At 43.1% G+C, this 26808-nt stretch overlaps 2 protein-coding genes across 2 annotated transcripts in view; both read right to left on the bottom strand.

Moving 5' to 3' along the window:
* LOC309523308 (uncharacterized protein) overlaps positions 1 to 26808 on the bottom strand; it is a 283533-nt gene that overhangs the window by 73154 nt on the left and 183571 nt on the right. The gene's annotated exons all lie outside the window — the stretch shown is intronic.
* The window catches only part of LOC309523313 (proteasome subunit beta type-7-like), a 36450-nt gene continuing 26986 nt past the window's right edge, over positions 17345 to 26808 (bottom strand). Inside the window, exons 7-8 of the mRNA XM_082207114.1 lie at positions 20480 to 20631; positions 17345 to 17574 (exon numbers count right to left, since the gene is read on the bottom strand). Of these exons, the coding sequence (XP_082063240.1) occupies positions 17463 to 17574; positions 20480 to 20631 (264 nt within the window). The 3' untranslated portion in view covers positions 17345 to 17462. The remainder of the gene's footprint in view (positions 17575 to 20479; positions 20632 to 26808) is intronic.

Raw genomic sequence — 26808 nt, 5'->3', positions numbered from 1 at the left:
GGTGGCTTGGGCCCCTGCTGACCCCTTTTCCCCCCTGCAGTGTTCTAAGCAATGTGCTGAACCGAAGGAAACCACTCTTTGATGCCAGCCCACCAGCGGATCATGTAGGGCTAGCCAGCTCATTCCCAAAATAATGGGAGCGCCTCCCAAGGTGGCCACATTAAACGCTATCAGTTCTGTGTGCCTTGCCACCCTCATTATCATTGGGACGGTCTGCAAGCTAACTCCTCCTCCCAACAGTTCCCTGCCATCGATCGTGGTCACCTGCAGGGGGTTGCTTAAAGGGATAGTCTGTATCTGATGTTCAGCAGCAAACTCCTTGCTCATAAAATTGCAGGAGCTGCCTGAGTCCAACAGCGCCTTTATTTTTAGGGGGTGTCCATTTTGCAGCTCTAGCGACACTTCAATTACTAGAGCAGGTCGAGGAGCTTCTGGCACGGGCACTTTTACTGCTCTTTGGCCTGGCTGCAGTGCCCTGACGGTGGCAACCAGGCGTTGGCTTTTACCTGCTCCGTTTCTCCCTGCTCTCCCCCCTCAACTGCTCCCACCATCCCTTGCCATTCCTTCCTCTGGGGGCAGACTCTGGCAAAGTGGCCTGGCTGTTGGCAGAGATAGCATTTCCGGGCTCCCTTTCCCTCCTTCTTCGCCCCCTCACTGGGCTTTGAAACTGCGCGCGCGCGGGCTGTTCCGATTTCCATCGGCTCTGCCGGCGGGAAAGCTGGCTCAGGAATGTCTGGAATGCGTAACTCCTTCCAACGTTCCCCTCTCCCTTCCCGCCTCTCCAAGGCTCTTGCCTCCTGGCGCGCTCCAATGGTCAGCGCAGATTTGGTCAGCTGATCCATAGACACCGCCCTGGGGCTCCTGGACAGCTCGTCTTTCACAGCCGAAGAAAGACCTTCTTCAAATAGCATCTGAATGGGTGCTGCCGATAAATCCCACCCCAATCTGTGAATCAGCATGGTAAATTCAGTCCAGTACTCACGGACAGATCTGCTTCCCTGCTTGCAAGCCATTAGCTGTCTGCGCACCACCCCTTCCTCAATATCGCTGGAAAACATGATATCCATTGCACGAAAGAACTTCATAGTGTCCTTTAGGATATCGTTGTGCGTTGCCATCAGGGGTCGAACCCAGTCCCGCGCCCCCTTCTCAAGATGCCCAATTACGAAAGCAACTCGCGATTCCTCATCAGGGAACTCATCAAACTGCACATTCAGGGCATATTGCATCTCGGTCCTAAAGGCATGGTAATCCTTGGGGTCCCCCCCAAACTTCTGCACCAATCCTGGTACCTTTCTGGGGAACTGAGTGGTTCTCCCCTTTTTGTCAGCATCCTGAGCCCTTCTCTCCTCGAGCCTCGCCGTCTGCAGCGCAAGTTGGACCTCCAGAGCTTGATACCTTTCTTCCAAGCTTGGACCAGCTCCAACCCCTGCCTCTCCGGTTCCGGCTGGGTTGCTCATGATGCTTTCTCCTGCACAGGCAGCGTACAAAGACTGTCAGACTGCTGTCAGGGGATGATTAGCTGCTTGTGCTTAAAATTGTGCCCCTTCAGAGTTTGTGCGGCCCCACAAACCTCTGTGTGTGACAGAGCTCCTCAGACATGTCTGCTCTAGTCACTAGTAGAGTCTGACAGTGGCTGCCTGCGGAAGCGCTTCCAGCAAAGAAGTTCCTTAACGGAAACGCGTCTCCTGGACTCACGACGTGGCAGCTTCCGGCGAAGCATGGGTCTCCCTGCAGTTGCTTCTGACACCTCCCCGCTATTTTCGCTGGATGTGTCTCTCACCCCTTTCTCTCCCCTGCTGTTTCCTGCCTGGGCTGCTGCGTCTCTCTCAGCATTACTGAGATCCTCCTCCAGAGACCCCTCGCTCCCCCTACTGGTCCCTGCTTTGGCTGCTGACTCTCTCCCAGTCTCTGGGAGCCCTACCAACTCCCTTTCCTCTGATGTCAGTTCCCTGACACAAACATATGACATCCCATTTTTTCCTCTTTAATATACATTCTACTCTATTTCTTTTAAGTTTGCAATTTAAATCATTGACATTCCATGAAATACATTTCAATAACATATTCCTTTATTAACATAAAATAGTCACTCTTTAATATTGTACGATTGCAGCCAGGAGAGATCCAATGTCTGTCAATCACATCAATTATGATAAAAATCTCAGTATTATTTTTCTCTCTTCACTCTATCAACTTTTCTCCTCCAAACTCCTCCCAATATTTCCTCCAGAAAATTTTTGTATCTTCTACCAATCTAAAAGATCTTCTCCTGTCTTTGTAGGTAAATGACAATCCCTCTGGGAATTCCCATTTGAACCATATTTTGTTTTTCTTTAACGCTGAGGTAATAAATCTGTAGTTCTCTCTGCTCCTCAACAAACGTGTTGGGATCTCTCTCATAAACTCTACGTAGCTCCCCTCTATGCAAAGTGGGTCTGTCCTGCCTTTCAGCAAAAGTTTGTCTCTAAGCAGTCTTGAAATCAGGAATATCAAGCAATCTCCAGGTCCTTTTCTTGTCTTAGTTTTGTTCACTCTTATTCTGAATATTTTTTCAATGTCCAGTATCATCTCCTGTTCTTGAACTCCCAGCCATTCTGCCATTGCTTTTATCAATTTCATAGATATATCTTCGTCCTGGCTTTCTTTAACGCCGTGCAAACGGAGAACCATCTCTCGTTGCTTCATCTCCAAGATGGCAATAGAATCCCAAATGTCCTCTTGTATCTTTCTCAATTCGTCTATTTCTTCTTTATTCCTTTCTTGATACCGTTTCATTTCTTTCTGATCTTGTTGATTCTTTTTCATACTTTCATCCTGTTTCTGCATCATTATTTTAGTCTCCTGTACTATTGTTTCTAAATTTTGGTGCTTGACTGTCAATTGATTTACTTGAGTTGAAAGGTCCATTATTACCTTTGAGTTTTTTTCTATTTTAGCACCCATCCTTTCCATCTTTTCATCTAGCGTTTTTATATTCCAATCAAGTGATGTTATTTTTTCCCCTAGTTTTTTCCCCCATTCTTTCCATCACTGCTAGAATTCCTTTCATATCCATGTTGTTTTCACTTTCTACTATGGATATTCTCCTTGGGTGATTTTGAAATGTGTTGGCGGGGGACTTCCGGTGCTGCGCGATCGCGCTACAAGCGGGGGTTTTACCGAGAGGGAAACCCCGGGCTATTTTGGAGGTTTGGGGGTGTCTCAGGGCGCGGAGGCCCCCCATAAACGTCTCTGGAGGGTGTTCAGAGAACCTGGTTCCCGTAACGACGGAGAGCGGGCGGTTCGGTCGTCAGGTAGCTCCAAAATTGGAGCGAAGAGTACGGCGGTGCTGCTCAGCGGTCGAGGGAAGCCATTGCCGACCTCCATTTAGCGAAGCCCCGAGCTTGTTGCGAAAGCGCTGCATTCCAACGCAAAAGAACTCCGACCCAAGAACTGTTTATTAATGCGGTAACACCAATAAGGAGGTCGGGAGGAGAATTGAGAAACGAGAGGAGTTCAGCCCGAAACGGAATCTGCTTGGCACAGCGCGTCTCCAGTGCTGGGAAAAGCGAAAGTGAGTTGCCTTGGCGGACACATTGTATCTCTCCCCGTTTATCTCCCTTACTAAGCGAACTTTGTTTAGAGACTAAATATCAAAAGGCTGGCGGGAGGAAAAAGGAGACCAGGGACAAACAGTCGCAGCTGAGAGTCCTTGAGAAAGCGGAGGCAGAAATAGATGAAAGGAGTTCTTCTCATTTTTTTCTGAATGTGAAAGACAAAGGGAAGGCGAACCGGAAGAGAAGGCTTCACTACTATCAAAAGACTTCGGAGCGTGGTGGACTGAGAAAAGTTTAAGAGAAAGGAAGACAAAGGATAGAGTGTGCTCACATCCACTCCTGCAGTGGGGGAAATATATACACCTTGGTTTTTCTACAAAAACATCCCCCTTCTTTTCTCTCACCCTTCAAGATTGTTGGAAGGATAGAAGTGACTGAGCGTTTTCGATAACAGGAAATAGCCACACCTCAGAAAGAGAGTTATTTTGTAAAGACTTGGTGACCTCTAGAGGACAGACTAAAATTAACGGATTTACAATTTATTGCTCCCCCCCCCGGTTTTTGCCCCCCCTCTTCCTTGCCTTGGGTTTACTTTATACCACCTCTTCTAAGAGATAAGTGACTGTTTGTTTATTGGACTGGGAAACTGCTCTGGGTAGAAAAGGGTTACGCTGGGAAGTATTATATGATTGGCAAATGCTTGAGCAGGAAATAATATATTTATGCAAAACTGTCAGTAAAAGAGGGAGCTGTGGAGGTGGGAGGTATAAGTGTGCTATAAGGTAGGGGAGACGGACAAAATATAGGAATATAAGATGTCACATACGGCAAAGAAAGGTACAAATGGAGGGACTCCCGGAGATAGGAGGGGATCTAAACAAGAACCAGATTCCAAGACAGATATTATGAAAATGCTAGTGGAAATTAAACAGAGCCAAAACAATTTAGAGCAGAAGTTAGAACAAGTAGATAGCAAAATTGGAAATATGGATAAAAAGATTGATGAAACAGTAAATGAAATTAAAGGCCAGATAAAAGAGATATTTAGAAGAACGCAAAATGTAGAGGAAGGGGTGAAGAAGACAAGATTGGAATTAAAGGATATCAAACGGGATAAGGAAAGAATAAAAGCTGAAATGTCGGATTTGAATAAAGCGCAAGAGGAGATAAAAGATATTATCGCAATGAATGAACTCCGACAGAGAGAGGCGAATCTTAGGCTGAGAGCCATCCCGGAGATACAAGGTGAGAATATTAAGGAAAAATTGATAAAAGAATTGGCGGCCTGGATGGATATATCAACAGAAGAAATGACTGGAAATGTGCAGAATGTATTTAGAATGCGTGTAAAAACAACAAAATCTAAAAAATATGCAGGCGACTGTCTGATAACATTTAGAGATAAAGAATTTCGAAATAGGGTGTTGCAAAAGAATAGGGAAAAAAGATTGAATATAGGGGGAAACTACATAATTATCTTTAAAGATGTTCCAATTAGATTACTTAAACGAAGAGATTTTTACAAACCACTAGCACAGACTTTGAAGAGGAACAGAATCGAATTCAGATGGGAGTTTCCCGAAGGATTATCATTCGAATACAGAGGGAAAAGACATAGATTATTAAATTCAGAGGAGACCGGGAAATTCCTGAGGAAGTATAAGGAGTTAAGAACAGAGGAGGGTGGAGCAAGAGAAGTAGAGGAAGGATCACCTAGAGATACGAAAACAGAGGACGAACAAGAAGCGAACGAAAGCGGATCAGATAAAGAGGAAGAAGAAGAAGAGGAGGAAGAGAACACAGAAAACTAATAAAGGGAAGAGAGAGGAAAAAGGGAGGGGAAAAGGGGGAAAAGGAGAGAAAAGTTTAGTGAGTGTTAGACATTATGGGGTTAAGGATTTTGAGTTGGAATGTTAATGGAATGAATGAGAAAAAAAAGAGGAATAAAATTGAGCAATTCTTGAAAAAGAAAAATTTGGATATTATCTGCCTCCAGGAGACGCATGTGGCTAAAAAACACAAAAAATTGCTAATTAACAAAAGATTGGGAATAGAATTTGAGTCCTCCGATAGAGAAAAGAAAAGAGGGGTTGTATTGTATATTAAAAAAAAGATTGAAGCTAAACAAATATTTAGAGATGAGGAGGGGAGGATGGTTGCGGTTCGGATCAGCTGGCAAGGTGAAAGTTTGATTGTGATTGGGATCTACGCACCAAATAACAACAAGACTGATTTCTATAAATACCTAGAAACGAAAATATTGGAATATATGGATCAGAGAATCATTCTAATGGGGGACATGAATGGCGTAGTCTCCTTAGAAGCGGACAGACTGAGGGAAGGTGTAAGTAAAGAAGGGAAATTGCCAAAATCATTTTTCACAATGGTGAAAAATTGCAATCTGATGGATATTTGGCGTCTCAGACATCCATTGGACAAGCAATATACATTCCATTCCGAGCCACATCACTCGATGTCACGGATTGATCAGGTCTGGATATCAAATGAACTTTGTCCTAGGGTAAAACAAATTGAAATAAAACCGAGAGTAATCTCTGATCACAGTCCGATAGAATGGGAACTGGAGAGCTATGACAGAAGAACTTTCAGATGGAGACTAAAGGATTATCTCTTAAATGATCAAAGAATTGTAGAAAATGCGCATAAAAAGTTATCAGAATATTTCATGGATAATCGAGATAAAGGTACAAACATTAACGTAGTCTGGGACGCCAGCAAAGCTGTGATAAGAGGATACTTTATCCAACAGAATTCGATTAAAAATAGGAACAGAGAGAAAGGAAAAGAGGAAATCTTAAGGCAGATTATGGACAGTGAACAAAAATTAATTCAAAAACCCAACTCTCAGAGAATAAAAGAAAACATAAAAATTCTTCAAGCCCAATTTGCTGCGATAATAAATAGAGAGATAGAGTGGAATGTTAAAAAGTTAAGACAAAAGAGCTTCGAATTCTCAAATAAATCTGGAAAGTGGTTGGCGTGGCAGATTAAGAAGAGAAAAGAACAAAGTACAATAAATAGAATTATAATAGAGGGAGAAGAGGTCACTGATCCAAAAGGAATTAGAAAAGAGTTTCTAGATTATTATAGAAGCCTTTACAAAAAGAAAGATAGAAACAACTTAAGGAAGATAGAAAGATTTCTGAAAGAGAAAATGGTGCAGAAAATCCCAATTGATAAGAAACAACGATTGAATAAGTTAATTGAAACAGAAGAGATAGAGGAGGTAATTAAAGATCTAAAAAGAGGGAAGGCTCCGGGACCCGATGGATTCACAGCAAGTTACTACAAAGAGATGAAATCTGTACTTGTGAATCCTTTGAAGGAGACTATGAATAATGTTTTAAGAAAAGGAGAAATCCCAGAGACCTGGAAGGAGGCGTTCATTACTCTCATCCCGAAGCAGGACACAGATTTAACCCAGGTTAACAACTATAGGCCAATCTCGTTGTTGAACACGGACTACAAAATATTTTCAGGTATTCTAGCAAGAAGACTGAAGTCCATATTGGTGGAAATTATTCACAAAGACCAGGCCGGATTTCTTCCAGGCAGGAACATGAGGGACAATATAAGAAATATAGTTAATATGCTAGAATTCCTATCGGTTAGAATCGATAAGCAGGCGATAATGATGTTTGTAGACGCGGAAAAAGCGTTCGACAACGTGGCGTGGGACTTTATGATGAAGAACCTAGAACACCTGGATGTAGGCAGATATTTTTTTAATGGAGTGAACGCAATATACAGAGATCAAAAGGCCAAAATGATCATAAACAATATTGTGACAGAAGAAATAAAGATACAGAAGGGAACACGACAGGGATGTCCACTCTCCCCGTTGCTGTTCATAATGGTATTGGAAGTACTTCTGAATTCAATCAGACAAAACGGGAAAATTAAAGGAGTGACAATTGGACAACACGCTTATAAGACCAAAGCATTTGCAGACGATCTAGTCATTATGACGGAAGACCCAATAACTACAATAGAAGAAATCCTAAAGGAAATAGACCAATTTGGAGAAATAGCAGGCTTTAAATTAAATAAGAGGAAAACAAAGATGATGGTAAAGAATATAGATCAAAGAACAATAGAGATAATCCAAGAACAGTCACAGATACAGGTGGTTAAGAAAATAAAATATTTGGGGATCTGGCTTACGCCTAAAAATATAGACTTATTTAAAAATAATTATGAGCCAGTGTGGAGAGAAATAAGAAAAGACCTGGAAGCATGGGGAAGACTGAAACTGTCTCTTTGGGGAAGGATCAATACTATTAAAATGAATGTATTACCGAGGGTATTATTTTTATTTCAGACCATTCCCATAATTAAGGGAAGTAGAGTGTTCAAGGAATGGCAGAGAGTTCTATCAAGATTTATATGGCAGGGCAAAAAACCCCGTATAAAATATAAACTGTTGACAGATAGAAGGGAAAGGGGAGGCTTTGCCTTACCGGATTTGGGACTCTACTATGAGGCAGTATGTCTCTGCTGGATAAAAGATTGGGCCAAGCTAAAGAATAAGGAGTTACTCGATTTAGAGGGTTTTAATAACAGATTCGGCTGGCATGCCTATCTGTGGTGTGGTAAGAGGAAAATGCACAAGGGGTTTGAAAATCACATTTTTAGAGGCCCACTTATCGAAGTATGGGAAAGATATAAGTACATACTAGAACCTAAGATCCCACACTGGCTTTCACCCCTCGAAGTGATGAGCCTCAAGAAAATCAATATGAGTGGAGACTGGGCAACATATGAACAACTGCTAACGAAAGAGAATGGGAAATGGAAACTAAAACCGTATGAGCAGATCAAGGGGTACGTGTATGACTGGTTGCACCACGTCCAAGTTAACGAGATGTTTAGAAAAGAGGCCAAAGATAGAGGGTATGCAGATAAAGAATCAAAATTCCAGACGGAAATTATAAATAGCGAGGTGAAAATAATATCTAGAATGTATAAGATGTTGCTGGATTGGAATTTGGCAGACGAAGAAGTTAAGACAGTAATGATTCGATGGGCCAATGATGTGGGCCACGCTATACAATTTGAAGATTGGGAGAATGTATGGAAAGAGGGTCTGGATTTTACTGCGTGTATGACGGTGAAAGAGAACGTCATGAAGATGTTTTACAGGTGGTACATAACACCTGCGAAATTGTCAAAAATGTACAAAGTAGACAGCAAATGTTGGAAGTGTGAAGAGAAGGAGGGTGTTTTTTATCACATGTGGTGGGAGTGCAGGAGAGTGAGAGAATATTGGGAGGAAGTATATATTGAATTAAAAAAGGTTCTAAAATATACGTTTACCAAAAAATCCGAAATTTTCCTGCTAGGAATACTAGGGAATGAAATTAAGAAGAAAGACCACAAATTTATGTATTATGCAGTAACAGCAGCAAGGATAGTCCTTGCTCAGAAGTGGAAAAAAAAGGAAATGCCAACAATAGAGGAGTGGAGATCGAAGTTACTAGACTACGCGGATTTGGACAGATTGACTGGAAAGATCAGACATTTAAGAGACCAAAAGTTTGTCAAGGACTGGGGGAAATATGTGGACTACTTGGAGCATCTTAGTGAAGGTCAAATAACGTTAAGGGGATTCAGAGAAGCACTGTGAAAGAGGAAGAGGTATTGTCCAAGGTAAATAGAGGTAGAAGAATATCTAATGACAATACATACTAGGTAATGTGTATCTTAGAATTTTATTGCGGAAGATTTACGGGCGGGTTGAAGGAAGTCCAGGAAGAAACGACTATGTTAATTTGACAGGTGGAAAACTTTTTATTTGCATATATGGTATATCTGTCTTGTGTTGTTATTCTTGTTCTTTATTCTTATGCTTTAGTATTTCATTCTTTTTTCTTTACTTTTAGAAAACTAATAAAATATTTATCTGAAAAAAAAAAAAAGATTTTGAAATGTGTTGGCACCACGTAGAGTTGGTGTTTTCTTTGATCCCATCAAGCTGTTGTACTTTCTATTCTTTCTTTAATCCTTTCTTTTCCTTCTGATCCCTCAGCGTTTTTCATTTCAGGGAATTCCCTTAGTTTAGATATTTATATGTCCATTTATTTATAAAAATAGTTTGGTATTTTCCTCCAAGTTATTTAGTTGGGAAGAGAAGAGAGCTGTAATTTTGTCACAAATAACATTAAAATCTTTATTTCAGATTGTCTGTTCTTTATTTGGTCTCCATTTTAATGTCTATTTTCGTCTTTTTTATTTGTGTCCAATAGATGGTGCTATTGTCTCAACTTGTATTTTTTCCACTTGTGCCTGTTCCTACGTCAGCCACACGTGTCACTGTTTTCTCCTTCAATTCCTCTCTCTCCTATATTCCTCTCTCTAATACTTCAGTTTCCTCTTTGATGTCTCTTCCTGTCTGTGTTCCCTTTAGTTTCCGTCAATGGTGGCCCTCCATGTTACTTTTAACATTCCTCACTCGGACACAGGTGTGTTAATTTTAGTCTCCAAACTTTCTTGCTGTCAGCAGTCTTATTTTAAATTATTTTGGAGTCATTTATATTTGGGTCAATTGCCAGTCTTTCTTAAAACCTTCTTTCCACTTTTTAATCGAACTCTGTGTTTTCTTCTAGTCTGTTTTTCCTTCCCGTCTCTCCCTTTCCCTTTCCCCACTTTGTCTTATGGGGGTTATTGGTTTCAGTTTTTTCCTGTTCTTGTACTCAGGGGAGACGTTTTGCTTTTAAGAGTCTCCTTTCTTTGGAGAGTTCAGCGCTGCCACGCCGGGGTATTGGGGCGTTAGCACCGGAGAGTGGTTTAGCCTCTTTGCGCAGAGGTCCTCCCTGCATCTTCTTTAGTTTTTAATACTGGGAGACCTCTATTCGCGCTGCCTAAGGCTTCAGCCCTCAGGATCCCCCCCTGAGGTCAAGGTGACTTACACCTTGCCCCTCGTTTCTCTCTCACCGGCGCCTGGGTCTGTCTCGAGTTTGCAGGAGCGCAGATTCCCACCCGTCTCGTCAGCGCGCTGCTCCGGAAGCCCCTATCCAACAGTCTTAATTCTTTGCTTTCTTCCTCCAAATTTGAAGGAGAGACCCTCCGGAAATTCCCACCTGAAGAAAATATTTTTCCTCCTCAGAATGGTTGTCAAATCTGTGTAATTGGATCTCAGGCTCAGAAAGTGTTTAGGAATCTCTTTAAAAAGGACAATGGCTTTATCCTGAATTTTTAACCCCATTTTGTAGTGCAGTCCCAAAATAGTATCTCTTTGTTCTTTGGTCTTAAAGACCACTATACAGTCATAGGTAATTTTTGAATCTTTTTGGGGACCAAATCTATAGACCTTTTCTATCCAAGAAGTCAATTTCGTCGTTTTTCAAATCCCACCATGCCACGAATTGATCTATCATCCACTCCCTGAGTTGATCCTCTTCCAATTGAGGCACACGTCTCAATCTTAAATGAGATTCCCGTTCCCTCATCTGAAGAAATACAATCAAATTTTCATTTTCATAATGTAGTCCTTCCAAATCAGTCACTCTAACTGTCTCAAGCTGTGTCAACCTTGTCTCATGACTTGTGACCTCAGTCTTCACCTCTTTCAGTTCCACTCTCAAGTCTTCAAATTTTTAATTCAGTTTTTCAATGCCCTGAGAATTACGTTTTATATCATCTTTAATTTCAGACAACAGTTGCATTACACTATCCTCAAGAATCTGTATCTGAAGAAGTGTGCATGCACACAAAAGCTCATACCAAGAACTAACTTAGTTGGTCTTTAAGGTGCTACTGGAAGGAATTTTTTTATTTTGACTATGGCAGACCAACACGGCTACCTATCTGTAACTATCCTCAAAGGCTGCACTTCTAGAGCTTCACCTTACTGCTCCCTTGTCTGTTTTATCAACTCTCATAGTTGCTCAAGAATTTCAAGGTCAATCCGACAATAAGCGGGAGAGAGGAGAAAAACAGGTTCCCACCACAGTTCCACAGGAGTCAGTTGCAGGCAGCCAGCAGCCTCCCAGTTCTTTATTACTGAGAGGCAGGCTGCAAAATATTTTTTTCTCAGTCCCTTTTGATATTTAAAAGGCAATTCTGGAGGTAACAGATACTTTTTGCTACTTAAAAACAAGTCCAGACGGCAGCAAGATGCAATTCAATTGAAACGAAAGTTGAATGTTTCCTCTCTCATTGTGACGTCACAATGGAATTTAGCCTTTCCTACCGGGAGGTCCGCTACAGAATGAAGGAGCCTCTTTAATTTAATACTCAGTCTCGCAGGGTTCTTAAAGTCCAAAAATCCCCCCCCCCCGCAGAAGAGGGGTTTTGAGGTTTGCTTGCAAACTTTCTAAGTCTTTTTCCCACGTAAGGCTTTGGTCCTCAAAACCAATTCTCCTTTAGTTCAGCAAAAGGGATCGACCTCCATTTTTAAATCCCTTTTTGTCCCCCAAAATAGCCTGATTTAAACTTTTCCTTTTACTCACAGTTCCAATTTTTTTGTCCTTTTTTGGGAGGAATTGGCCGCTCACGATCGCCAGACTCAGAGCTTCGCGCTGTGAAGGAAGCGAGTCGTTTCCGCTATGCCACGTCTCCAACCTCACTCGCTCTCGGGGCTCTTTACGAGCTTACCAGGGAGTGGGTGAGTCGCCAAAAGGCACCCACTGGAACACCAGGTCCTCAGAACGCTCAATATGAGGTTTTTCCGGGCCACCGCGTCGAGCAAATTCAGTTTTTAGTTCATATTGAAGGAATGGGTTTCTGTGTAGTAAGTTTAAAAACTGACTCAACCCCCCCCCCTTTGTTCTTTCAAAAGAGAGCACTTTTAAATGCGTAAAACTTGAACTGTTGAGCAAAACCATAATAAGGACACAACTGCATAAACAGTTCTGTCCTTTATCAGGACAGGCAAGGGATGGCCTTGGCTCCCCAGGGGAACAACGAAAACACGTCAGAACTTTATTTTATGTGCTGACCACAAAATACGCACAAGACCAATGTCCGGGAAAAACACCAAAAGCGTGTTCCCAGAGATTATGACGTCTTCCCAGATAAGAGGACGAGGAAGATCCTTTTATGATCATAAGTACAGGAAGGAAGATCCTTTTATGGTTGAGAGTACCAGAGCAGGAACATATGTGATGTCAACCTGCGTATACAAGTTGACGTGGCTGGGGAAGGGGGAGAGGATGCCTGGAGGGTATATATACTGCATGAAACTTGTCATTTCTTTGGACTTGCTGTGGACTCACCACGCAAGTGCCTTCTGCTATCCGGAGAGCAGAATAAACTCTTTCTTTGAACCAACCTTGGTGTCATTTTGACTTCCTTCCTCCTGTCCTGGAGCAACGCAGACGCAATCGGTGAACTCCAATAAGGCTACAATATATTTTTTTAAAAGACATCCAGCCTGGAGTTTTTGTACTTCTCTCCTTACAATAATAGGGTATGGTGAGTGAACATGTTTGAATATTTTTTTAAAGAAATTGAAACTTTGTGATTTATATTTTGCAATGCATTTTATTTGCCACTATGGATGCAATCAGTGAGGCCTCCACTGTAGGCCTCAAACCAAAGCTCTCTTTTTTGTCAGTTTCTGTGCCGCTGCTGGCACAGATCTTGTGAGAATATCAATAGCTAATATTACATGACCAGTGTTACTGCACACAGAATATGGGGTTGGGGGGAAAAGCTTTATAAAATCAGTGGTACTTTGGCCATCTACAACTACCTTGAAGCAGTGTTCAAAACATAATGTAAAAGGGTATTACATTGACCATGCAATAAGGTAAGTTAAAATAGAATTCGTTCATTTTAACTCAAATGATCAACCACACTTCTTAACTGTGAAGACTCATTGAAGAATGTGAATATTTTAATCAAGCTGATTTGAAGGACGTATTAAGACTTTGCATTTACACATACTTTCAATCAATTAAATTATTTCATTGACTTGCTAATTCAGTTTCCATTGGCTCAAGAAAGGTTTTGCTCAGGAAGCCAGCTTTCTCTTGCATCTGTCTTTTTTTTCCCTTTCTGAGTAATGGTGCTTCATCAGCTTCAGTACTGAAGGATGCTATTTAGAGAAGGATGTCCACGTTTCATGGGTTGAAATGTGGCCTGGCCTCTGGGCTATTTTCAAAGCAGGTTATTTTGCTGGAAATAAAGAATGGAATATACATGCATCTTTTTCAGTGGATTTCTGTGTAGCTCAGTCTGCCTTAAATTGAGAAGGGCAATGCCAACTACTAAGCAGTTCTGAAACAATCTACAAAGGGTAATAAGGCTAGTGTTTAATTGCTGTGAAAGATCCTGGCTGTGGAAAGCCACAAGGAAGTCCAGCCTATCAATAATGGTGGAAAGTCAGAATATTTCAGCTTTATTGTACAGCGGCAGCACATCTGCTTACAAACTTTCAGGTGCTGCTGCTGGAGGGTGTCTTTAAAAGCAAGGTAATCTCTCCCTGGCACTGCAGGCTTCATTTGAATTTATATATAACCTGGTCTTGGGGTGCAATTGTCTGTTGGGCAATTCCATGTTACAGGTGTGTCTGCTAAAATCTGGTCTCATATACTTACTCCTTAAGATCTATTAGCGCTTAAGTGCATGTATTTCCAAAGAATTTTTTGTGAATGTGCATTTTTAGATAAGATTAAATGATTTACAAAATAAACAATTTTCTTTGTAGAAAGAAAAAGGTGCCTGGTGTAAAAGCGTATTATCTGAGCACATCTATTTGCAATCATGAGGAAAAATTTTCCCGCTTACAGGTTGACCGCTAAACCAAGGACTAGGTAATTTTGTCCACTTCACCTCCTTTTCTTAGGTCCTTTCTAAATTCTTCAGTCCCAACATCATTATTATTTTTTTCCCCTTCTCATCCTCTCTCTCTCTCTCTCTCTCTCTCTCTCTCTTTTTTGACACTGACACAAAGATGAAGTACATTAACAACAAGGTAACACAGGTGATGATCTGGCATCTGAAATCATTCACACAAACAGAAAGCTTAAAAACACATAAAAAAACATGTACCAGATGCTGGCTCTCCTCCAGGGCTAAATGTGATTGTAGCATATACACACAAATTGCTGGCAGAGATTAAATCACAAAAGAATGAGATCCTCTCGAAAGGTAGCATATTACCGTGATTATCCTACCTTTGCCTCTTAAGATATGCTTCTGTTTTAAATTCTTTCTGCAGAATATTCACTGTGAAAGGGGGTTCTGTTGGGCTGCATTTGGAAGTTGATTGACCTTTTGAATAAACTGTAGGACAGTCCTTCCCAGTTTTCCCTATTATTATCTATTATTTATCTGCAAATGATTTAATCTTGATATACATATTCAGGTACTTAATTGACTTGGGACAGTGGTTCAGTTATAATTATGGTACAACAATAAGTTAAGTGCTACCTGCTGTATGGCTGAATTTTCTTATAAGAAAACATCTGATGACAGTCAGAAAGGGTATTCCTATTAAACCGGAGGAATAAGCAACTCATGCTGACTACCGTATTTTTCGCCCCATAAGACGCACCGGCCCATAAGACGCACCGAGTTTTTTTGGGGGGAAATAAAGGGGAAAAAATTATTTCCCCCCCCCAGGTGCGCTGCGCTACACCAGGAGCTTGGGGCGTGCGGAGCTCAGCGCGCCCCAAGCTTCTGTGTGTGCGCAAGCAGTCCGCTAGCCTTGGGAGAGCCGCGGGGCTCTCCCAGGGCTAGCGGATCGCTGCGCTACACCAGGAGCTTGGGGCGTGCTGAGCTCAGCGCGCCCCAAGCTTCTGCGTGCGCGCAAGCAGTCCGCTAGCCTTGGGAGAGCCGCGGGGCTCTCCCAGGGCTAGCGGATCGCTGCGCTACACCAGGAGCTTGGGGCGTGCTGAGCTCAGCGCGCCCCAAGCTTCTGCGTGCGCGCAAGCAGTCCGCTAGCCTTGGGAGAGCCGTGGGGCTCTCCCAGGGCTAGCGGATCGCTGCGCTACACCAGGAGCTTGGGGCGTGCTGAGCTCAGCGCGCCCCAAGCTTCTGCGTGCGCGCAAGCAGTCTGCTAGCCTTGGGAGAGCCGCGGGGCTCTCCTAGGGCTAGCGGATCGCTGCGCTACACCAGGAGCTTGGGGCGTGCTGAGCTCAGCGCGCTCCAAGCTTCTAGGTGCGCGCAAGCAGTCCGCTGCCGCCCCAAGCCTCGCGCACCCAGTGGGACCTCCTGCCGGATGTGCGAGGCTTGCAGACACTCGCCCGAAGCAGGGGGAGCCCTCCCGAGGGCTCCCCGTGCTTCGGGCGACAGGCTGCCGCCCCAAGCCTCGCGCACCCGGTGGGACCTCCTGCTGGGTGCGCGAGGCTTGCAGACACTCGCCCGAAGCAGGGGGAGCCCTCCCGAGGGCTCCCCGTGCTTCGGGCGACAGGCTGCCGCCCCAAGCCTCGCGCACCCGGTGGGACCTCCTGCCGGGTGCCCGAGGCTTGCAGACACTCGCCCGAAGCAGGGAGAGCCCTCCCGAGGTCTCCCCCTGCTTCGGGCGACAGGCTGCCGCCCCAAGCCTCGTGCACCCGGTGGGACCTCCTGCCGGGTGCGCGAGGCTTGCAGACACTCGCCCGAAGCAGGGGGAGCCCTCCCGAGGGCTCCCCGTGCTTCGGACGACAGGCTGCCGCCCCAAGCCTCGCGCACCCGGTGGGACCTCCTGCCGGGTGCGCGAGGCTTGCAGACACTCGCCCGAAGCAGGGAGAGCCCTCCCGAGGTCTCCCCCTGCTTCGGGCGACAGGCTGCCGCCCCAAGGCTCGCGCACCCGGTGGGACCTCCTGCCGGGCGCGCGAGGCTTGCAGGCATTCGCCCCATAAGACGCACCCCGATTTCCCCTTCATTTTTGGAGGGGAAAAAGTGCGTCTTATGGGGCGAAAAATACGGTAAATATAAGCTCATTTCTGCATCTGTATATTACACACAGAAGGACTCAACTCTTTAACACCAACTTTTCTCTCTCTTTCATATCTATTTAATTCCATCCCATGTAGAGCAGATGGGGGGCTTGAGAGAGCAGGTACCAAGACACCGCTTAGGGGAAATGTAAGTTTCAAGGGTAAAAGGTAAGATAATAGCCATTTATCAAAGTTAGTTTAAATAGTACTGAGCTTGATACCGACTTTCTGCCCTTCCTTTTCCTTGGAAAAATACTTGTCACCTCATTTACCTGTACTATATCCCCAAAAAACCTTAGGTGTGGGGTGAGGTAAATCCACTTGGGGTTGATTGGTGTAAAATCCAGAGCAACACTGTTTCCAGCATCAAATAACTTCCACCTTATGCCTGTTACTTTTGCTTTGTTGCTTTACTAAATGATCTGTAACCCCCTGCCTCTGCCATACCTGCTTAAGGTACGTGAAAGTGTCCAGCAAAAAATGCTGTGACCACACTTTATTTATTCCTCTTGAGTTATGAAAAATATGGGAAATGATTAAATATAAAAGCAATATAAAAGGATATTGCATACAAAACCAGGGAATCTGCTAAGCACCTTAAAGACCAACAAATTTACATCACAAGTTTTCATGACCTAAAACTTGCTTCAGCAGATTTATCGAATGAAGCAGGCTTTTAGTCCACACAATCTTAGGCTATTGCTTGTTGGTCACCAGACAGCTTCAGCATAAATACACCATTAGCACACAGGGGATAAGATCTGTTAACTTTTGCATCTAAGAATGACTGCTGCTCTACTTGTGAAGTGGCTGGGGTCACATAATAGGCTGGATGTACAACTGGGTTGACCTACTGAAGCAAATAATCATTTTAGAAAATTATTTTTTCCTGCCCCAGTTATTACACAAGTCAACCGGTCAATTCATATTGGTTTTTATTTAAACTGCATACAGAACATTAATGCCAGCATACAGATGCAGAATTCAGGTATGAAAATTCTCAATCCTCTTCCACTGCCCAGAAGTTCCCAGTAAGTCAAGATGTATCCATTGTTTGCACTGTCTCATCTGCCACTTCAAGATCCAAGGGTGTAACTTTCGTATAGAGCACACCTGTAGTTCCCCTCTCACAGCTGTATCGCCCTTGCCTGTTTGAGGGTGGAGGGGGAGAATAGAGAAGCAATTATAGAGAGTAATGTGTGTCTGCCAGAAATCCCACTAACAAGGGGGGCAGATGGAGATATATACTTAGATCTAGTTGCTGTACTGAGTAAAGTTGCCCTTTTCCCAAATAGAACACAGCAAGTTAATCACCCACTTCTGACTACCACACAGAGGAAACAAACCACAAGGCCCTGAGTTACAAGTCACAACAAGCCAGACTCCAGCTTATTTCCTCTGCTGCAGGGCAGTTAGACATGGGCCAAGAGGGAGGCATCTGTACACATAGATTAAAATACAACTGTTTAATGCTGCATGTGAATACATTCTAAGACAAGGTTATTGGAAAGGAAGACTCCATTTTGGAGCAGAGAGTCAAGTTAGAGCTTCGACCCCTGCCAAGAGACCTCATTCTGTATTTGTAACCCATATCCCTCTTGCACTATGGCTTTTGAAGAACCTCTCCTGGACAGAGAGAATGTCAGTGCCGCCAGTTAGCCCAGTTGGAGGCTATGAGTGGAAACCCCAGGTGACCTTTCTGGGAGTTGTGGATTGCATTAGGACAGTGACCCAGAAAGCTGATTACAATAAGCCTTTTCTTTTTACAGAAGGTTACAAGCACAGGGAAAGTGGCTCCTGCAAAGACAGGATCCTTTTTCAAGGTCGGTAAGTAGTATGTTCCCAAATGGTCCTTTCTAGTCTTTGAAAGAAGTAAATAGCTGCTGCCATGCAAAATGATGCAGTTCTTGTTATTGCCCACATCCTAGTGCAACTCCAAGAATAACCTGGTGCACGGAACAGAATGGAAAACTGCACAGCAAAGTGGCTATTCCCTTGCAAACAAAAATTGAAAGTTCTTACTCTTCCCTACTTTGAAACAGCCATGTCCTTGGCAAAGACACAGCAGATGTACAGGGAATACTGGTCTCCCTAAAGGGTCACAATCCCAGCTACTGCCTTTTCACACCATACTATTTGCGCTGGACAATTGCACTTTAAGAACATAAGAACAGCCTCCTGGATCAGGCCAATTGCCCACCCAGTCTAGCATCTTCTTCTCACAGTGGCCAACCAGATACATGGAGGAAGCCCATAAGCACAACATGAGCAAAACTGCACTCTGCCCACCTGCCATTACCAGCAACTTGTATTCCAAAGCATACTGCTTCTGACAGTGAAGGTAGAACACAGGCATCTTGGTTAGTAGCCCCCGGTAGCCTTAACCTCTCTTAATCACTGCCCCCTGTGGGAGCATGTTCCATAGTTTAACTATGTGTTGCATGAAGTACTTTATATTTCCTGATTCTTCCAACATTCAGCTTCATTGCATGTCTATGAGTTCTGTTGTTGTTGAGGGAGAAAACCTCCCTAGCCACTTTATGTCATGCATAATTTTATAAACATCTATCAGGTCACCTCTTGCTTGCCTTTCCTGTGAACTTAAAAGTCTCAAAGATATCAACCTGTTACTCCACCTTGATCATTTTGGTTGCACGTTTCTCAACTTTTTCCAACTCTACCCTTTTAAGGTGAGGGGACCAGAGCCGTTTATAGTATTTCAAAGGCAGTTCCACCATAGATTGGTATAATGACACAATGATGTTGGCAGTTTTATTTTAAATTCTTTTCCTAATGATCCCTAGCACGGAATTTGCCTTTTTCACAGCTGCCACACACAGAGTCAACATCTTCATTGCGCTATCGACTACAAACCCAAGGTCTCATTCCTGATCAGTCACTGCCAGTTCAACCCTATGAGTGTATATGTGAAATTAAAAAAAAAAAATTGCCACAAAATACATCACTTTACACTTATTTACACTCAACTGCCTTTGCTCCTTTGCCTCCCTTTCACTCAGTTTGGAGAGGTCCTTTGGAGCTCTTCACAGTCTCAAATTGTTTTAACAAACCTGAACAATTTAGTATCATCAGCAAACTTGGCCACCTCACTGCTCACCCCGAAGCAAGTATAGTTTATAAACAAGTTAAAAAGCACAGGTCTCAATACTGATCCTTGGAGGTCTCCGCTTTCTACAGCTGCACACTCTTTTCATATGGAGAACTGTCAATTTATAAGCAAGTCCCCATTTATGTGCAATCTATTTGTGCATGACTGCACACACGTGTGGTGCCGGGGACCCAGAAGAGGTACCTGGAAATGGGGAGCAGCCTGAATCCTGGCTCACAACGACACCCACCCCAGGGCTCTGGGGAGGTTCTACTCACAAGCCAGGGGGTGGCAGGGCTTGCTCCGCTGATGCGCTGGGAAGAAGCAACTGCAGCTGCCAGGCAGGGAGGCTGAGTAGCTCAACAAAGCCCTGCTGCCACCCTTCAGGCTCATTCATGAGTAAACCCTCCTGAAAAGGTTGTCTTTGGGCTCTGGGGTTGGTCTCCTCACAAGCCACCAGGTGCTCCCCGTTTTGTGCAATTTTGCGTATGTGTGCAGGGGCCCGGAATGGAACTCCCACATAAATGGGGAGCCACCTGTATTTCTACTCTCTTGGCTTCCTGCTATCTAACCATTTCTGATGTGCAGGAGGGCCTCTCTTCATATTCCATAACTGCTAAGTTTATCCAGGAATCTTTGTGCATGTCTCTCGAAAATACCCTTCGTTCCTATTAAAATGAACTCACTCCACTTTTGGAACTAGCAGACTTTCTCTTAGGCTGACAACTACTTCAGGCAGAACAATTCTTGTTGCATTTATTTTTCAAGAGTGCGTTTTAATTATCTAAGCTAGAACAGTGTGCAGCCTCAACAATTGGGATACGATTACCTGTAACATTTCAATTACAAGTGTTTGCACTCTGAAGGCATAATCTGCCTGTTCCTGGTACCTGAAGGTTTAACTCTCTTGTCTGTGGAAACAATTTAAACAGGGACACGCTCACCTTTCCCCTTTTTTGTTGGGCATATCGTAGGGACGGAGAAAGTCCAGCTTGTTCTTACTGAGGATGCAAATATCAATGTTACTGCCAGAGCCCAGATCGTTGTATATGCCAGCTGCTATGGCGTCTCTCACAAGCTGTTTGGCTTCTTCCTCCTAGGAAAAAAATTCAAAGTGGGTATCAGACATTTGCCCCCCTTCCCATATTTCCAAGCAATTGCACAATGCCAGCCATCAGCCTCCATTGGAGTAATCATCTCCTGAAGCAAAACTTCCATAGAAACCAAATGCAGGACAGGATCTGTTTGCAAGGCCCAAGATGCTTTTCGTAGAACCTGTGCAACTGGAAATATTGCTCAATTCAAATAAGCAATGAAGTGTATCCATAAATGCTGTAACTATTCCAAGCAAGAGAACATCCAAACCAAAGTCCACTTGGAAAAGCAAGCAGGGGAAGGAGGGTATTTTGATCTAAGGGATGAGTAATTTGTGGTCCTTCAGATATTTTTGGATGTGTTCAACAGCTGCTGGGAGTTGCAGTCCAGCATCATTATCCATATATGGTGCTTTCTGCAGAGGCCCCCAAGAATCTCATAGCTCAGTTGTGACACAGGCAGAGAGGTCTGCATTCTGCTTGCCTCATTTGCTTCCACTGAACAAAATGACTGTTCAGAACACACTCAACCTAAGCTTTGTCCTGGTTCAGAATTAAAAGCAGAAACCACCCCCCTGTGAAAGATGGGCTTCCGGGATTTTTGTCATCAAATACGAGTCCTTGGACAAGCCTCAGACATGTTCATGTGACCGTATCTCAGCGACATTCCTCAGTTTAGAAAGAAAAAAGATGTACTGAAATAAGCAAACATAATACAGTGGTGCCCCGCAAGACGAATGCCTCACAAGACAAAAAACTCGCTAGACGAAAGGGTTTTGCGTTTTTTGAGCTGCTTCGCAAGACGAATTTCCCTATGGGCTTGCTTCGCAAGACGAAAAACGAAAACGTCTTGCAAGTTTGTTTCCTTTTTCTTAACACCGTTAATACAGTTGCGACTTGACTTCGAGGAGCAACTCATAGAACGCGGTGTGGTAGCCTTTTTTGAGGTTTTTGAAGACTTTGGTGATTTTTGAAGCTTTTCCAAAACTTCTTTTGCAGCCATTTGGTAAGTTAAACTTTTAAAACTTTTTTTTTTGGGGGGGGGTTGGATTTTGGGTTGGGGTGTTTGGAATTCAAGGACTTGGTGTTGGGGAGGGGTTTACAAGAATCTGGAAGCTTGTGTGTCTTTTTCCTGCATTTTTATGATTTTCTGTGACCATTGGGCCACTCTGCTGTTTTTTTTAAAAAAAATCTGGATTTGAATTTCTGTGCGGTGGGTGGCTGGGGGAACAGTTGAGGAGGGGTTTGCAAGAATCTGGAAGCTTGTGTGGTTTTTTCTGCATTTTTATGATTTTCTGTGACCATTGGGCCACTCTGCTGTTTTTTTTAAAAAAATCTGGATTTGAATTTCTGTGTGGTGGGTGGCTGGGGGAACAGTTGAGGAGGGGGTTCTTCAGCAATAAGCAAAGAGTGGAAGAGGAACCTTCTTCGAGTTGTCCCCCAGAGTCTTAGAAAATGTACTGTACACTTTGTTGATTTTTAAATGTTTTTCTGTCATGTTTAGAAACTTAATTTATTGTTCCTTCAATTTTTGAAATGCTCTTTACAGTATGTGTGACTTTAAAGAGCACTTAATAAACTCTTGTACCAAATTTGGCTTTGTTTGGACTTTTTTTGACCATAGGAACGCATTAATTGAATTTCAATGCATTCCTATGGGATTTCGTGCTTCGCAAGACGAAAAATTCGCTAGACGAAAAAACTCGCGGAACGAATTAATTTCGTCTTGCGAGGCACCACTGTACTTGATAGTACCAGAAAAACAGAGGCATTCTTCCTCAGACTGAAAATACAGCAGCTTGCCTGCTCTGTGCCAAATTCAACACTATTTTAGCATGCTTTCAAAGCCATTTTACACATTTAAACTGACAAAACCAAACTCCACTTTACCAAATCAAGTACCACCTACCACCATCAGGCCCATGTAACATTTTTAACATCCATTTTATTAAATCCTATTAATTAAAGAAACAGTTGCATACGAGTAGAATATTGTTCTTGCTCAAGAATGGCACTGTGAAACACTGCTCAGGAAAAATTGGCCCTGCATACATGCCACATATGCTAATTTCTACCACCGAATGAAGTTCTTAAAGCTGCAAAACAGAGGTGTATATTGAATGTGCTGACAGTCGCAGTCTTAACGATGGTAGCACAAATGACGCAGGGCAAGAATTAATCTAAAAAAGTACCCTAAAAGTTCTGAGTATATAAAAGGAGCACTTCCTCCTTTATGGTTACAAAGCCCAAGCTAACTGTGAATATTCTTCTCTGGGGCCCACGGCTGCTCCTTAAATGAGATTACAGTAAGAGTGATGGACTGTAATACAAGTCAGCTGTGACAAACAGCCCTTTATGGAGCGCTCAGCTTGCCTCCATTGCTACATCACGCAATGGGTCCCAAGGCTCCAATGTGCTCCTCCATTTACCGCCACATGACAAATGGGCAGCACTTGTAAAAGGCACAAAGAGGTCTGGACCAGCCATGTAATGGTCACCACAGATGTGCCAAACTGCTGGAGGGGGGCACAGCAGACCCCCAAGTTCATTAAACTGACCAGTAATGGATCTCTCAAAATGTATCTGAGGAATTGAACAGTAAAGGCTAAAATAAATAACTCAACATGAAGGCTCATCCGAAATGGTGTTTGATAAATTATTTATAACTGAGGACATTGTCTGCATTTAATTTTGGAGCTACTGGTAGCATCTTTAAAAGATGATTTATGTGTTGTAATGCCATTAAACTCTATATTGGCCCACTGCTGGATGTAAAGTCTGCTGAGATTTAGAGAATGAGTTTTAAACTGTCACTGCAACATCATAGTAGAGAGAGGACGGTATTAAATCTTTACTTTAAACCTGTTATCAGGAGAGTTGCATTTTGTAGATGTTCCAAAACTGATAGATTACCTCCCTCTCTGACAGCAGTGGCAAGAGTCCCAAAGTCAGGTCTGTTTCTCCCCTTCCCCATCCCCAGCACACAACATTTCCACATTTGTTTTACAAGTAAGTGCCTTGGTCACTTCACTGATTTGCAGATGGAAGAGTATAGAGCACCCAATTTGTGGTGCCAGTTCTCCACTCCATCCAATGCTTTTCACACAAGTTCCTAAGTCATTAAGAAACACAAGTTTTGTAACTGGAGAACACTGCTGTCTGCTATCACAAAGGCAGGAGACCAGGGGCAGAGGAAATCAATGTGAGGTCACCCCACATACACCAAGTCTCCAGTTGCTAAAATTAAAGAGACAATTTCCTACAGCAGGGGCCCTTTAGATGTTGGACTAAAGCTTCCATCATCCATAACTACTGCCCCATGCTGGCTGGGGCTGGTGGAAGTCCAACAACATCTGGAGGGCCACAAGTTTCCCTTCCTCCCCCACCCCACAACACACGGAATCATCTAGCATCCATGGAAAGGAGGTGATCCAAGGTGCATTTATTTACCCAGGAATCCAAGTGAGCTTGGTGGGACTTACTTCCAAATCAACATTCATAGGATAGCACTGAAAACTTATTTTGCGCACAGTACCTCAGCTGTATTAATTTAAAAGCAGTGATGGGTATAAAAAAAATCTCAGTACAAGATATACACTCTCATATTAATTTAGTGAGTTACATAATGAAAGGTCAAACTTGTTCATGAACTGATTCATTGAAGGACCCATAAAAAATAATGCAGCACAGAAGCTTATGCTGCCATACAAATAATTTTCAAAATGGGCACCACTTTAGCCAAGCTGACTAGATTTACTCCTGTACTGACCTTCACCCAATTAAGCAATTTCTTCCTTGCATCCAGAAATAGCTGGATGAAGTGACCCTAACCCGGCCTCCAGCATACAATGCTACAGCAAGCTGTGTACATTTGTGAAGCATTTTACCTCACTGGTGATATTCCTAATGCAGTAGCCAGGCTGTTCTAGTTACCGTTCAGCAGCAAGGAGTAAAAGCATTAGGAACACAAAAGATTCACAACTTCCCAGTTCCACACGGGGAACTGAAAGGTGGTAGCTTTCCATGTTACAGACCAAATGCCATGTGAATGTTTGCTTCAGTGAGGCAGGAAATCAAACAGGTGACGTAACCACACAGTAATCTTCCAGATCTCAAGGCAAGAGAAATTATGAGGTCATGGGTCCCCCACTCTGTTTGAGAATTTAAACATCTAGGAGTGTGGGGGGGGGTGTTGTCTAGGTTGCCTATATAACTATGACGGACACCATAGACACACAAGCTTTGGCAGCAATAAATAAACAAGAGGTTGTTTCATCATGAGAATTCACCCCTTGTATGGGTCTGATATTTGAAGTGCGCTTTGCACAACAATAAACTCTGCATGCATGGATGAGACTTCCTGGCAGTAATGCTGGGCTTTGACCATCAACATGTGTGCTGCTACAGCTTATCCTTGGCTCACATTCTGGCACAGCAAACCTTCAGGCTGTTCTGTTAACTACATTTTACAAGAACACAGGTGGCTCTGCAACGGGTTACTGCAGGTAGGAGCTTTTCAGAGAAGCAAGGAAACATTACTACTTCAGCCACGCCACGCACCATGCAAACCCACCTTTTCTGACATAACAATAAAGTGGGGAAAAGAGGCTGAATCTCCAAATGGAATCACAAGACACATAGGTCAAAAGTAGCATTCTTTCACCCCATGTTACAAAACTCGATCTGAAGCAGGCCAAGGTTCAATATAAGACTCCTTGTCTTTGGGGCATTTAGCAAAAATGTCATGCTGTATGATTTGTCTTCTGCACATTGTAAACATCTAAAAATAAATTGTAAACAAACACTCAAATGTGTTAATGTTGAATTGGTCAACTGCTGATGCACATGCAGTGAAAATAACTTTAAAAATCTTGGTGCCATGGTCATTAAAATGTGTAGAAAATTAATATTTTTACTGTCAAGATTAATGCAGCTCCTTTGTTTGCTAATTGTCAGAATATCTTGATAGAGCTTTTAAAGGGCAGTGGTGTTCTTCAAGACCATCACATCACAGATAAATTATTCAAAGGCAAACTGTCCTGCACCCTCTGGTATCAACTTGCAAATTAGCATCATGGCAAATGACAAATGCATTGTCTGCAATTCTCTTCACATTCCCACTGCAGCGGAATGTGAAACCCCTCTGCTTTAATAGGATGAGGGTGGCTGGTGGGTTCTGTGTGCAGATCTCACATGCACTTCGAAATCTGTAGATACAGTCCAGCCTCCTGCCTCCCAGAGCATTTTGAAACCACAGCTCTAGAGTGCAAGGGTAGACTGACCAATAGACTGCTTTTCTGGACTTAAATGGTGGAAGATTCAGGATCTGTAGTTCAGGATGGATGTGAAATAACAAGGCTCAGATGGGGGTGTTGTGGAGAGTGAAGGAAATTACTGACATAATTATTTGCGGCCAGGCGCCTGAATAATGGCTGACAACAATGCTGATAGTTGGGAGTTTTTGTTTGTTTTTTGACAACTGCCGAAACTTCAAACTTGATCAGGTGCTGGCGCCTCATCAGTCTCATTTAGGCTTCCTGTATGAGTGACTGACACTCAGGAGCAGTGACACGCTGCATATGAATGCTGGCTTCATTAGTGGGGCTGATCAAATGATCAATGCTTTTGGTGAACAGCTTCAGTAGCACAGAATATTCAGCTGCTGATTTCATTAAGCTTGTTTAGATTCCAGATGCTAATTTGCAAGTTGATACCAGAGGGTGCAGGACAGTTTGCCTTTGAATAATTTATCTGTGATGTGATGGTCTTGAAGACCACCACTGCCCTTTAAAAGCTCTATCAAGATATTCTGACAAACAAAAGGAGCTGCATTAATCTTGACAGAAAAAATATTAATTTTCTACACATTTTAATGACCATGGCACCAAGATTTTTAAAGTTATTTTCACTGCATGTGCATCAGCAGTTGACCAATTCAACATTAACACATTTGAGTGGTACAGAGATTTACCAAATATTGTTCAGTCTTTTCACAGAGGAGCTGTCATCATGCAACCTGTTATGCTACTAAACCTTCCAAGAATTTGTGCTAGAGAACACCCATCTAAAAAGGGGTACTTCATTCTGACCAAGATAGAGCCTCCCTTCATAGTTAGAAAAGCACACACACAAACAGAATTAAAGCCTTTTTGCCATCCAAACCCACATGCACTTGGTAG

Source organism: Podarcis vaucheri (assembly GCF_965113315.1).
Source record: "Podarcis vaucheri genome assembly, chromosome: W".
Taxonomy (NCBI): domain Eukaryota; kingdom Metazoa; phylum Chordata; class Lepidosauria; order Squamata; family Lacertidae; genus Podarcis; species Podarcis vaucheri.
This window is presented reverse-complemented; position numbering and strand designations above follow the sequence as displayed.